At 53.2% G+C, this 14,377-nt stretch overlaps 1 protein-coding gene across 1 annotated transcript in view; it reads left to right on the forward strand.

The window, feature by feature from the left end:
* IFFO1 (intermediate filament family orphan 1) overlaps positions 1-9,396 on the forward strand; it is a 9,700-nt gene extending 304 nt beyond the window's left edge. The window contains exons 2-10 of the mRNA XM_010190127.1: positions 4,630-4,690; positions 4,777-4,872; positions 5,103-5,243; positions 5,688-5,693; positions 6,169-6,329; positions 6,852-6,972; positions 7,701-7,796; positions 7,991-8,121; positions 8,629-9,396. Of these exons, the coding sequence (XP_010188429.1) occupies positions 4,630-4,690; positions 4,777-4,872; positions 5,103-5,243; positions 5,688-5,693; positions 6,169-6,329; positions 6,852-6,972; positions 7,701-7,796; positions 7,991-8,121; positions 8,629-8,731 (916 nt within the window). The 3' untranslated portion in view covers positions 8,732-9,396. The remainder of the gene's footprint in view (positions 1-4,629; positions 4,691-4,776; positions 4,873-5,102; positions 5,244-5,687; positions 5,694-6,168; positions 6,330-6,851; positions 6,973-7,700; positions 7,797-7,990; positions 8,122-8,628) is intronic.
* The last annotated feature ends 4,981 nt before the right edge of the window (positions 9,397-14,377 follow it).

Raw genomic sequence — 14,377 nt, forward strand, 5'->3', positions numbered from 1 at the left:
GAGAGGCAGCCCTGGCCTGACTTCCCAGGAGCACAGGCTCCAGGCAGCGTGAAGTGGGGTTGTAAGGCAAAAACATGGACCCCAGAAAGCACCTGGGTCTCCTCACTTGCCTTCTGGTGTTTGAACCCTCTTGGGATGCTCGCTGAGGCTTTTTCCATCTTGCCAACCCAGGAAGAGAGACTGGAAATACCTTTGCAGGTGGGGAAGAAATAACGCAACTTCAGGAGCTGGTGTTTTAAAGGGGAGGGGATCTGGAAACACTCGGGAAGGAGGAGCAGTCAGCAAGTAGGTGAGGAAGATGATGTGCAGCAGTGAGCGGGTTTGGGTTGGAAAAGGCTGCGAGGAGGAGAAGGGGGGCTCTCTGGATAGGTAGGAAGGTGCTGAGCAGTCCCTTGGCAGGACGGCAGGCTCCTCTGGGCCCTTTCCCTCCCCAGTGCTCTCCCAGTCGGAGCCTCAGCAGCAGCAAGCCATGCAGGAGCACCCCACTCCTTTGGGGGCTTTCCTCCTGACCCAAAATAGCTGCAGCTTGGCGAGTGCCCCCGAGAAGGGCGAAGCAGAATGCAGAGCTAATCTCTTGGCCGGTTCTTCTTTCCTGTGCGGGGCGACTGCCGCTCTCGCATTGCGCTTTTGTTTCAAGCCAGTTTCTGAGTCTGGTCCCGGATCCGCACGTAGGATGAGATCAGGCAGCGGGGCTGGCGTTGCTAGGTCAGGGCGAGACCATCGCTGGTGACTGATGCCACCCGAGCAGCTGATTTTTGTTTTTTATTGCAGAAGAAAAGTCACTTTAGGATGCTTTAGAAGCACTTATAAACAATTACGTACGCGAAGGCGTGAAATGGGGCATGCTGCCCACGGGGACTGTGCTGCTGACCTGTGATCCGCAGCTGTGGGCTCTGGTGCCAAGATCAAGGCTGGGGATCCAAGATGACACCTTATGTTTTTGGCTTTATAAGGCTTTGTCTGAGCAGATTTGCCTGTCAAACTCACTGAAGGCACCAAGATGGACATGCAGGAAGAGAAAGTTGGCATCTCTTTTTTTCTACTAATTTCATTGTGTACCTAAGGCCTTTTATTCTCAAGCTGGGGGTCAGGCTTCTTCTCCAAGGGCAGGCAGCTCTCCTTGCCTTGTGTTTTCTGATCAGATAGTGGGGAGCTGAAGCCACCTTTTTGGGCTGGAAGGCTTGAGCCTCACCTGCTCAAAGTGGGTCAGCTGGAGGGGACCGAGCCAAGTTTGCTGGTGCTGCTGTAACTTTGGGAGAAAGGAGAGCTCTTTGGGGTTGGCTGTGTGAGGGGTGGGACGTGGAGATAAGGGGGGTGATGGAGTGAGTGGGGACGCCAGAAGTGGGCAGGGGGGCACCACGAGTCGCTGCGGGCCAATGTTGGTGGTGGGATCTATTTTTGGACTGTGTTACCAGGGGCTGGGGGAAAGCAGACCCCACCCCCAGACCCTTTCCGGCACTGGGAGCTTTCTGATGGGTGCAGCCAGGTCCCGAACAAGGAACTAGGATGGGAGGATCCCATTTCCACACCCTTCCCCAAGCTGACGCTGGCATCCCCTGGAAACAGAGACCTTCCTGATCTGCCGTGGGGACAGTGTGGCTGGTGTCATCCCTTTGCCACCTCCCTGGGGGCAGAGGGAAGAGACCGTGTTAATGAAGGACTTCCCGGTTCTCTGACCCATGGCTTGGGTGCTTGAGCTTGTATTTTCTTCAGGCCAGCCTTGCCACCATGCACCCCGAGTTTCTCTCTGGATACACAGGGCCTGAAATTCAAGTCTCGGCTCCAGGAGGGGTGCAGGGACAATAAGGAGGGATGAGAAGAGATGCAGTAGCAGGAGGGAGGATGGCAGGAGTAGGGAGCAGCCTGGGGATAGGTGGCCTGGAGAGGGGTGAAGGGTACCTGCGACCCACCAAGTGCTGGGGATCCTAGAGCCTTATCATTTGTGCTGTCTGCTACATCTGTGTTCCCATGCAGTTTTATCTTGGATGCTGCTGAAGGTGTGGGGTGAGTAGTGTTATGGCACAACGTGTTGGAGTCACAGAATGGTTTTGGATTAGAAGGGACCTTTAAGGGTCATCTAGTCCAGCCCCCTGCCACAGGGCTTCACTAGATGAGGTTGCTCAAAGGCCTGACCTTGAACACTTCCAGTGATGGGGCATCCACAACTGCTCTGGGCAGCCTGCTCTAGTATCTCAGCACCCTCATCATGAAGAATTTCTGCCGTATGTTCAATCTAAACCTACCCTCTTTCAGTTTAAAACCATTGCCACTTGTCCTGACACTACAGCCCCTGGTAAAAAGTCTCTCTCCATCTTTCTTATAAGCCTTTTGTGTATATGTTGTTGTTGTGGTTGCCCTCCGAGGTGGTGCACCAGGCCGTGGAGCATTCACCATTAAGGTGAAGCTCAAACATAGTTCAAGCCTGGGAAAAGAAGGAAACTTGCAGGAAACAAGTGCTGAGCAGCATGCAGGACCAGCGTGCACTAAGTGTGCAGCATAGAGTAAGGCATCCCAATGCCTTTTGCAGCAAACAGGACTTTTAAAGCTGTGTGGGAGGGTTGTTTATTTTGCCAAGTGAACTTCTTGAGGGGACACATTTAGGGTGAGGAGGGGACTGTAGGGACAGTGCTGCATCTTGTTATGTCCCCAGCTTTGGAAGGACTGGCCCATAGCTGGCAAGGAGATGTCTGGCTCTGCCTGCTGCCAGGACCCTCCTACCCTCCCTTCCTGCCTTCTCCCATATTTCAGCCTTTGGGCAGGGTGCAGGAAGGATGCGCATCCCCCCATGGTGTGCTCTGGTGGCCGTGGGGTTGTGTGGGGCCACTGGGCTGCGGGTGCAGTGCTGCAGACAGGTTATTATTAGGAGTGGTGCATTGCAGGAAGGAGCAGGAGAGAGGTTCGGAGCGGATGGGCGTGCAGATTTGCTGCTTGCGGGGCAAATCACTGCTGCCTCCTGCCTTTAAATCAGCGTTTATCTGATCTGTCCTCGTCTCCTGTAGCACTGGCATGAAATGAATTCTTCCAAGGATATGCAGCTATGTTTTACTTCCCCAGTAAGTCCGGGATATATTGACACCCAGAGGGAGGCAGAGAATGGAAAAGAGAGAAAGCACCGTGCCGAGAAAGATGCTGAGAATTTTTTCTTGTGGTGGAAGGCGTTTTTCTCCCTGGGGAGAGAGAGGCCTTATTTGAACAATTCCCATATAAGGGCATTTCTACTTTTTAACTTATTCCTTTTCTCTCTCTTCATCTTTCTCTTCCCCCAAAGGGATGGGAACCTCCTTTGACTCCCCCTCTGTAGCTGCGGGACGGAGCCAACACCAACATGAGAACTGCACACTTTCTCCTTGTTTGAATAAGGAGAAGTGTTGCCAGCCTTAAGAGCTTAGAAATTCATAAGCCAGGACTCCTCCGTATCATCAGATTGTCCCAGTTCTCCAAGAAAACAAGCATGAGGGCTTTTCATGGGCCTTCTGGTCTCCTAGACTTCAGGATTTATTTTTCAAAATTGGTATGAGTAAGCAGGAGAGATTTTTCACATCCTCGTGCAGGGTCACAGGGCCTGCGGCGCTGCTTGCAAGCATTAAATGGAAACTGGAGATCACAGCACCAGGCAGGGCCCAGCTCTGGTTGCTTTCCCAGAGAAATTCCACTTTCTTGGGGAAACGTGGCTGTCCCAAATGAGCCAGGAGCTGGGTAAGAATGCAGCAGCCCTGCCCTGTGCTGCACCACAGTGTGTGCCAGCCCGGCGGCTCTATGGGATAGTCAATTAGCAAAGAGCAGTACAGCCTGGTGGCCTCCCGGCAGACCATGGACCGCGCCAACACTGCAGCATGGCCCAAAAGATGATCTCATGTAGTGAAATATAATATTATAATAGCAATGTGTCTTTGTATAGCGAGGCTGGGCACCTTGCAGCTCAGCCTTTTGCAGAGCCTGACACAGTACCCACCGGCCAACCTGGCATTAAAAATGGGACAGCCCATCCTGCTTCCTTGCAGGATGAAGCAGATTTATTTAATCCAACCTATTATGGAGCAGTACAGCCAAGGAGACTTCTGCCCCTGGCCAGGTACCTGCATTGATACCAGCAGAAGAGCAGCACTTCACGTTGATGGCCATTCATGCTGTAACATGGTCAGAGCGTAGCATGGTTATGGTGGAGATGGGGGCAGCTCTGCAATGTCTGCAAGTCCCTTGCTGAGTGTTGGAGCTGAACTTGATGTGACCCAAGGCCAAGGGGCTTGGGGGCGGAAGGAGAGGCCAGTGGGCTGCATTGGGCCATGGACCGGCCTCGGCATGGCACGGTGTGTGGTGCAGCTGCCACACGGAGCCTGCGCTTGGTGTCCCCAGCTCCCCCCGTCACGGAGCAGGCAGCCATTGGCCAGCCCACGCTGAGGGGAGTGTGGTGGGGCAGGATTTGTGGTTGGGGGGTGCTGATGGGCGCTTGGCAGCTGCTGTCCTATGGAAACAAGTGACGGTGCATTCCTGGGCACGTTCTCCTTCCCACCCTGCTGCCATCATCCCCCCCTCTTGGATAGCTTTGGGGCTAGCAGCTGCCGCTCTCTCCTCTCTGGCAGCCAGTGCGGCAGGGCTGGTGGGATCTGATCGGCACGTTTGTCTCCCTAGATGGGAAGAGGAATACACGGTGCGCGTCCAGCTCCAGGACCGAGTGACTGAGCTGCAGGAGGTGAGCATCGCTGTCTCCCCGCTTCCCATGCATCCTGGCTGTCCTGTGCTGGTGCTGATTTGTATTCCTTCTTCTGCCTGGAGCAGGAAGCCCAGGAGGCTGAAGCCTGCCAGGAGGAGCTGGCCATGAAGGTGGAGCAGCTCAAGGCAGAGCTTGTTGTCTTCAAGGGCCTGATGAGCAATGTGAGTCCCTAAACCCTTCCTGACCTAGCAGCAGTGTCCTACCCAACTGGTGGGGCTGTGTAGCCTTAGCAGTGGGACACCCTTCTGGCAGGGTTGGTCCAGGGTGCCTTGAGCAAAGTGAGGATGCAGATGCAGTCCTGCAGCACAGGGAGGGGGACGTGGGGGCTCTGATTGCCATTTACGCTGCCTAATTTCCTTTGTCCCCCCCTCCTGTGTTGCTGTGGGTTCAGAACATCACGGAGCTGGACACCAAGATCCAGGAGAAGGCCATGAAGGTGGACATGGACATCTGCCGGCGCATCGACATCACTGCCAAGCTGTGCGACGTGGCGCAGCAGCGCAACTGTGAAGACATGATTAAGATGTTTCAGGTGAGGAGCTCCTGCTGCTGCCGTAGGCTCTGGGGAGCAGAGTTCCCAAAGGAGGTAGCAGAGACTACACCAGCCCCCTGCCTCGGGGAGATGTTTGGTCACCCTCACCCTTGCTCCCTGTGGTCCCTTGCTCTCTGTCTCTCTTGGGAGGACCAGGCAAAAGGGCACAGAGAGGAGGTGGAAAGCTCCAAGTGTTGCTTTAGACACCAAGAGTTCCCCTCAGCCTCTCACTGATCTGTTGTGTTGGGCCCAGGGAACCCACAGTGGTAGGGGAGCAGCTGCAGGAGGGAGAGGAGCTGTTTGAGTGTCTGTCTCTAACTCCATCTCTCTCCTTCCCCTTCCCCTCTCCGTCATCTTCTCTCTGTCTCTCTCCTCTGTCTCTGTTTCTCTTCTCTTTCTGGATGTCGCTACCTTTCTGTCTCGCTCTCTTTGTCCCCACAGAAGCAACTGGTTAGTTCCATTCAGTTGAGAAAGCGTACAAATTTTAAACTTTCTATAAGTAAGGCTGAACTGTAAATATTGACATATTTCACCTTTTTCAGACTCTGTCTCTTTTTTCCTGTTTCTGTCTCTGTGTTTCCCTGTCTCTGGACTGGGGTGGTGGGCAATTTGAGTTTTTCTGCAGTAAAACCACATTGTTTTTTTTTCCTCATCAGATTCATAGATTCCATCTTTAGTTGCTTAGTTTTAATTTTAGAAAATGCTAAAACCATATTTTATCCATTGCACCATCTTTAACCTGATCATAATGAGCCCGTCTCTCTCTCTCTCTCTCTTGCTTGTCTTCCTTCCTTTCTCTCTTTCTCTCTTTCCCCACCTTTCTGTCCCTCTGCCATTTCTTTCCCCGCCATCTCCTCCCAACTGCCTGCTCCCAACCTTGGACCCGGCCTTGTTTCTGTAGTCTCTGCACTTGTCTCCCGTTAAGGTCCCAGCCTCGATGGGGCGGAAGCGGGAGCGGAAGCAGGTCAGCGACGAAGACACCTCGCTATCTGAGAGCGATGCCTCCCGAAAACCGGAAGAGGAGGAGGAGGATGAGACCACGGCCATGAGTATCAATGAGGAAATGCAGAGGATGCTGAATCAGCTGTGAGTGTGGCCCAGCCTGGTGCTGGCTCACCCATGGCTGCTCCGCATTTCTGACACCGCTGGCACCAGGCTCCCTGCCAGTGCCTGGGATGAGGAGGGCAGGGGTGGGCTTCAGCTCCCCTTCCCAGGGGGCAGGGGTGGACTTCAGCTCCCCTTCCCGGGGAGGGCGATATGGGAGGTGCTGCCACAGGGTGCTCATGCCCCATGCTATGCGGCGTGGTGGGACTGCCCCCCCGGGAGGCCTGAGCCCACCCATGCCGTGGGTGAGAGCTGGTCCAGCTCCCCTCTTGTCCCCCTTTCTACTTTTTGGGAGCCACTGTCTGAATATGCCGGGGCTCCTGACTGTGAAGCCAGCCCCTTCCCCACCAGCTGTTGGGTTTGAGCACACTTGAGCTCACCCTGGCCGAACCTCCAAATGCTGCGGCTCTGCTGCGAGCAGGGACAAGGCTTTTGGCGCTGGCACAGCCCCTTGCCTGCTGGGTTTTCCTGCTGGGTGCTGATGTGCTGTTCCCTTTCCCACAGGAGGGAATATGACTTTGAAGATGACTGTGACAGCCTCACATGGGAGGAGACGGAAGAAACGCTGCTCCTCTGGGAGGACTTCTCCGGATACGCCATTGCAGCCGCAGAGGTGCAGGGGGAGGTAACGGTGGTGTCAGGTCCCCTCGGGGATCCAGCCCTGGGTTGGGACACTCGGTCCTGCCTGAGCCTGGGAAGATGCTCCTTCAGAGACCAGCCTTCAGCCCCTCCATCCCTTGCAGGCCTGTACAGATGCTTCCTTCCAACCACCCCTGTGTAAATATGTTACTGCATCCTTGCAATGGTCTCCTTCTTAAACAGACCAAAGTCCTCCAGCCTGAAAGGCATGATGAGGGCACAGTCCACACACATGGGGAGATGTGCCTTTTCCAGCTGCAGCCCTCCCAGAAGAGATGACCTCCTCTGGCTGGGCTGGACTCTGGTCGTCCCTTGCTGGGGCTCTGCAGCCCACCTGCCCACTGTACAGCAATGCTGCCCAAATAGAGGCCTCAATGTCTGGCCAAAGCCCATGTCTTCCTGCAGTTTCAGCCTTCAGTAGTCCCCTGGGGACATGTCACGCTCAGGGACAGCCTGCACTCTCCAAAGCTGCTGTGCATTGCTGGGCTTGTTCTGGGCTGATGTGCTCGCTGCTCAGTGTGGCGAGTCCCGGGTCTTTCTGCCCCATGTTGGAAGGACTGACTCACACCTTGTTTATCACTCAGGCTGCACTGCTTATTTATTCCTCTTTTCCCAGTGCCACCAGTTCTTTCTCTGATTTCTCTCTCTCTCTTGCCTTTGGTTCCCCATGTCGGACACCTCCCTGCCTCTAAACATGCCGACTGCTCTCCCCAGCAGCAGGACGACAGCCTGGAGAAGGTGATCAAGGACACAGAGTCGCTGTTCAAGAGCCGTGAGAAGGAGTACCAAGAAACCATCGACCAAATAGAGGTGGGAGGAAGAGAAGGAGGAAGTGGGGAGGACGTGGCACAGAAGGGGGTGACACGGGCGAGTGGGTCCCCAGGGGAGGGAGACACCGTGCTGGAGCAGGTAGTTAATAACGGGGGGTGGCACCCTCGGGTCTGGCTGCGGCCCCTGCCCTGCACGTACCCTGGGTTCATCTCTGCACCATTGCCCTTGTGCAGCTGGAGCTGGCCACGGCCAAGAACGACATGAACCGGCATCTGCACGAGTACATGGAGATGTGCAGCATGAAGCGAGGCTTGGACGTGCAGATGGAGACATGCCGGCGGCTCATCACCCAGTCCGGGGACAGGTGAGCTTGAGGACGTGGATACACCCATGCTCTGGGCAAGGACAGGGCGGTGGCAAGTGAGAGCTGAAGCACAGAGAGGGCAGTTCCGAGAAGCTGTTTTGCCTGATGAAGACAGACACCTCTGGTGGAGAGAGGAGCTGCCATCATGCACAGACACTGTACAGGACCCCAGGGGTGTGTGGGGCCAGGGTGGCTCCAGGCTGTGGATCTCTGTGGTGGGCTTTCACTGACCCCTAGCCTCACATGCCTTGGCAGGGTCCCGGGAGGCTCCTTGGGCATCTCCCCCAGCCCTGCTTCATGCTCTGGGTGGACGTCTTGGCTGGTGTCCTCTGGGACACCTTCCCCAGCACCCAGGGTTTCCTGTCGACCCACATGTGCCCCAGGAGAGCAGGAGGAACCCTTCGACTTCTTGCCTCCTTGCCCTGGTGCCCCCTGCCCACACCAAACTGTGTTCTTTCCCCCCTCCTTGATGGTGCTGTGACCACTGCCCTTTACTCTTCTCCACAGAAAGTCTCCTGCCTTCACTCCAGCCTCCAACAGTGAGTCAGCCCCGAATGAGGAGAGTGAGGAGTCTGACCGTGACCCCCCCAGCGATGCTTCCATCAGATAATGAGAGGAGGCCCTGCTCCTTACGACCCCCTTCTCGGCACGGGGGTGCCTGAGCCACACTTGGGAGAGACTGGCAGAGACATGGAGCTGCTGGTAAATGTCTGGCACTCAGGCTCACTCCCGTTTTGGGGTGCTTGGCAGATCCCACACCCCCCTGCCACTGAATATCTTGCAAATGGGAATAGCTAGATCAACTTGAGGGCCCTCACCTGGGCTACTCAGCCTCCAGCCCTTTCTCTATTCCCTTCCCCTGCTTTGGTTAAACTGTGGTTCAGGCCGGGAGGCTCCAAACCTGCCATGGGGGTGTTGTCCAGGACCTGTCCCCGGGGCCCCCCAGACCCATCTCCTCCAGCCTCCATCCTGGTACGCTTGACCTGCCCCCTGCCTTCCCTGCGCCACACGGAGCTGAACGAGAGCCGTACCTCCCTGCAAACTGGACCTGACACTGGTGCCAACTGGACCGAGCCCAAGGCTCTCTCCGTCCTTGCTGCTGGCTGGGTGCCTGGTTGGTCCCCACGCCGTGCCGGGCACCCCAAGCCCCCTCACCTCCTCTGGGGAAGGGGCCGAGTCCCGCTCACCGTGCACTTTGCTTTGCCCTGCGTCGGCGGCGCGCTCGCGTGTGTTATGGCGGTGAGGGGTGATTAAATGGGACAGTTTCCTTTTCTACAGCTTTGCTGGGTGTGGGCTTTCCCTGTGCTGCCGCGGGTGCCGTGTGGCTCGAGGCAGGGGGTGTTCTCTGCTGGACCCCCAAGCCCAGGTCAGCGGGGGCCTCCCATGGGATGCTCCTGTCCCTCAGGTGTGATGGATGGGACTGGCAGATGAGACAATGGTGAGATCCCAGTTCTGGGAGCCACTGGCCCTCAATGGGCTGTGTGTAGCACTGGTGCCGCATGGGCTGCCTTGTTCTTAACCTTGGAGCATCATTAATGCGGAGGCTGAAGGTCTGGAACCAAAGCTGAACGTGGCTCGTGCCTTGTGGACCTTCCTCACCCAGAGCCTGGCCTCCTCTGTTCACCAGGGCATCCCAGAGCATCTTCCCAGTCCGACATTCAACCTTGGTGTAACCGCAGTGGGAGGGGTCCCCTATCCCACTATGTTTTGTAGCATTTGGGTGGCTGTTGCGTGTGCTCCTCCAGTGCCAGGAGGCTGTGGCAGGGGGTGAGGAGCCTGCTGAGAAGCAGCAATCTGCAGGGCTATCTCCTGGGCAGTGGACCAAGGCAGGTGAAGCTCCAGAGCTTCTCACAACACGTCCCAAAGGGAAAAGAAAGTAAATTGGAGTAGAGTGTTTGGATTTTCTCCAGGATTAGGTAAGGTAGATAAAATGGGGGCTGGGGGATGCAACAGTTTCTCTCTGTAGGTTTGGCTGGGGTAGCTAATGCTGCTGTGCAGTTGCACTGCAAGCGCAGGCCTATCTGCACACCACAGTGCAAAGGGGTCAGTGTTTGGGCAGGATGAGGTCCTCTGCCTGTGCCTGCAAGACGTGTTGAGACATGCGTTGGCGTTTCAGCGTGGGCTGAGCCAGCTGGTTAGAGCCAGCGGGGAGGTGAGGCCCTGCAAATGGCAGGAGAAGGCAGCAGCCAAGGAAACCCACAGGCCCAGCACTGCTGGCACAGGGAAGCAGCAGCTCCAAAAAACTGCTGTGCCTGGGCTTCTGGGGTTACAAGTGCTGTCTTGGCCTGTCACAGGGAAGGTGGGAGAGCATTTCATGGGAGCAGCAAGGCGCTGGGTATCAGCAGAAGTGTGGCCATCCCCCTGCCCCAGCAGCGTGGAGGTGTGGAGGTGTGTGCCTCGGTGCCTACCCTGAGACCGAGCTTCACCTCCCCACCACCTTGCCTGACTCTTTCACTTTCTTTCCTTTTTATTTTTCTTCCTAAAAGATAAAAAACCAAAGGAAATATTTCAGTCAGGGTTTTTTCTTTCAAGTGATGATGCCTAACACACAGTAGCTCAGGGATCACTATCCTGCCTGAAGGCTCTTTTGGTTTGATGCAAATCCCCTTTCCTGTAGACATCTTTGCAGCTTTTTTTCTGCTTTTTCTCTGCTGTGGAGATCTCTGTGAGTGGCTTCCCCTGTGTGTAATCCATGCTGTGTATCTTGGCCTCTCGATACTGCTTAAGAAACCCACAGGACTGCAGAGCATGTACCCTGAGGGATTTCAAGCATGAAGTGCAGGACTGACACCTCTGAGCACTCATTGCCCAGGAGCAGCTGGTGCTGCCAGACGCCCATGTACCAGGCTTCCTGGGGACCCCAGCCCCATGCTGCTTGTCAGAACTTCATTTGCAGTGAACCTGAGATCTCCCCAACCCGTGTGCGCAAGATGCTGTTCTCTGGTGAACTGCATCACCAGCAATAGCCCTGTGTGGCTATTGTGGTGTCTGGGAACTGTTCAGCACTGTATTGCTTCTCACTTCCCTAACCTCATCCTTTTCCAGGATGCCCTATGGCAGCACCTGCTCTGGAAGCAATATCTAGCAAAAAACCCAGGTCTTGGCTGCTTGATCTTTTCTTTCTGTGTTCATCTTACAGGAAATAATCATGTGCCTCATTTACCCTTAGGCCACAACCCATTCAAAAATCTTAATTTAGCCTAAACTTTCTCCAAGTCTTGGTTACAGGAGCAGCTTGGCTGTTGATGGAGGGGACCTTTTTCTGTTCTTGACCCAGCTGATGAGTTGATGAAAATAACTTTGGAGGAACAGGTCCATTGCTTATGGGTGAGCATAGTCAGCTGGAAAAAGTATGTTGTAGCTAAGCCTAATGTGGCCTGTGTAGTGCAACAGAACAGACCTTGGCATGTCCTCTCTTACTTCATGGCCACACATTAATGGGGATGTTTGTTGCACAAGTCCAGTCCAAGTACAGCTGTGTCTTATTGAATGAGGTCTGATGGCAGGATGCACCCAAGCAGTCCCTCTGTCAGCATCCAGCTCAGGACTCTTTGGATGTGGCTGCTTTCTGGTCACCTCCGTGAACATCTGTACAAGACCATCCTTTTAGGATCACGTCTGTGGATCGGCAATGATGTCCTCCCATTGAATATTTAGGCAGGCCAGTTCAGCTTCTTCACCCTCCAGCAGTTCATGTTGGTGGAGACTTACTTGGGCAGTCTGAGAACATGGTAGTGATTGCTCTGGCTTCTCACTCCCCAGCATTTGGACTGTTGTGTCTGTTGGCACAAAAACCCTCCCTTGAGGCAAGACCTGTCCCTGGCCTGGGACAGGTACACTCATCAGCATCCTGCCTCCATGAGCTGCTGAGGGACACGATCAGCCTTTGAGCTGAGGTGAGAGACGCAGTTGTCTGTGCTCCCTGTGCTGAGATCAGCCTCTGGGCAAGGGGCTAGGCATTTTGCAGGAGTGAGCCCTGGCTCCCTGCTGAATGATCCTGTGGCCCCTCCTGCCCCTTCCCTGGTGAGGTTCCCTAGGATTCCTCTGAAAGGTGAGCCTTCTTCACTCATTCCTGGATCCTATCTATTTTAGATCATATCTCAGAGTCTGATCTGTCTGTCCATTCAGTTAAGGCCCCATATTTTCCACCCAGCGCTCTTCTGCTGAAGGCTCTTTGTCACCTGTCCCACATGGGTCTGCTTTGTGTAAGTTAGCTTTTCCCCATTTCAGAGTTCCTTAGATGGACCTAAATGCAATGCTGACAGCATCCACTGGAGCAACTCTTGATTCCCTGGTAAGCTGTTTATTATTCTGTTTATCTCATTTCTTAGCCAAAAGCTAGGAGAGATCAAAGCTGCATAGAAAGTTGCTAGATTTGAGCTAGGAGATTGGCTTTCCTCAGCCTCATATACCTGTTTTGCAAAAGCTTCATTTGTTTTCGAGAAGGCCATACTCTTCATATGTTTATGACTGTTGCTATCAGGTACCTGTGGCACAGAGTGCCCCAGAATTTGCACATGATGATCAAGCATGTCAAGTACTCTGGTTACAGATAAGAAACCTCCTTTTGAGAGGAGAGGTCAGAATTAACACAGCACACAGTGGAGTGCTGTCTCCTTGCAGGTGCGCCTGGATGATGCACAGACAGACTCCAGAAAACATGCAAGGCCCTGAAAATCATCCATTGAATGCGTGAGACTGCGAGAAGTGTTTTAGATGTGAATTCTCTAAATACTTGGGCCACTTTCTCCTGGGACAGGAACAAGGAGAAGATGCTGCGGGTCCTCTGGCAGAGGGAGGTATAGATTTCATAGCTTGGAGAGCAGCTGGGAAAGTACTAAGGCAAAGCTATGGAAAAGGAGCTCACATGGCCACTGAAAGACATCACGATCAAGTTGAAGCAGTATCAGAACAGATGGGAAGAGGCAGCATTTCACCATCCACAGCAGACTGCATCTGGGCAAGGTGCAAGAGAAAACAGAAATTCTTAGGGTGGGAAGAAATGTGGTTAATTGACATTTTTAATATCCACAGCCGCATTGTAGAACTGCTAACTCACCACATTGGTAAAGGTGCAACAGGCAAGAGCAGCTGTGAATTGGGGTTGCAAGCTGTGCTAAAAATCACACTCTAGAGCTAACAGCAAAACAATGCAATTTTGTCACTGAAGGGTTTTTACTCCTGAATCACCAAACAAGACACCGTGATTTATTTCTTAAGTACCTCTCTGTTTGTGAGAGAAGGAAAATTTTGTTGTCATGGGAGGCTTTGGCTAGAGACACCAAAGAATATGCTGTGCCATGGAGAGTGTCTCATCAACTTACAAGTGATGGTGTGCCCAAGTAAGGCAATGATTTTAGATGTCCTTATGACAGATGAAGACTGGGTTAGGATTGATGGTTGCCTAAAAATGACGCATCAATCGAAAAACAAATCATTACCCAGGGCAAAAATGCCGTAATAGAGAACTGCATGGTGTTAGGTAGCCTTTTCTTACAGTGAAATTGTTTAGGGAAAGTACTAAAAGAAGTATTATTAAGTGGGAGATCTTTGAAAAGAAGGGAGTTTTCCCGGTTATCCAAAAAGCTGTGATTTAGTACATGTAGATAGCTTTCATTAAACTACTTCCTTGAATAAGTGGCCATGTGACAACAGTACTTGGAAATGAAAATAACTAATAAAAATAATAATAAAACCTGACCTTCACTAACAAAAATAAACCTTGTAACATCTACAGCACCTGGGGGGGGGAGGGGAGAAATAGAGGGACAACAAAGAAATTCAGCTGTATAAAAAAGATCTTCAGCTACTCCTATGACCTGAAGAAAAATATAACAATAGCTGGATGTTTAAGGACACTAATAAGGTGTTCTAGTTATATTTAAAGAAAAAAATCAATCCTGGCAGTAATATAAATCTTTTTTATTGGCTGAAATTGGAAAAAAATATGAAAATGAGGCAAAAAAAGAGAAGTACTCACCAGTTATGTCTGTTCTGCATTTGGAAAGAGCAGAATGTGGTCGGAGAGGGACGATGAAGCACTTTCTGGGCCATTAGCAATTAAGGAGGATCCTTGAGAGGATCTTCTCAGAATGAACACTTGTACATTTCCAGGAACAGATGACCTAGAGCAAGGTAACGCGGGGAGAGGTGCACGGGGTGCTGTAGTGGCGAACGAGCCACTGCACGAAGCCTGAGGCTGCTCGGGGAGATGGACTGAGTGATGCTGGGGGAAAAAAAGCACAGCGCTGTCGCT

This window comes from Mesitornis unicolor, unplaced genomic scaffold, assembly GCF_000695765.1.
Source record: "Mesitornis unicolor isolate BGI_N332 unplaced genomic scaffold, ASM69576v1 scaffold24758, whole genome shotgun sequence".
Lineage (NCBI taxonomy): Eukaryota > Metazoa > Chordata > Aves > Mesitornithiformes > Mesitornithidae > Mesitornis > Mesitornis unicolor.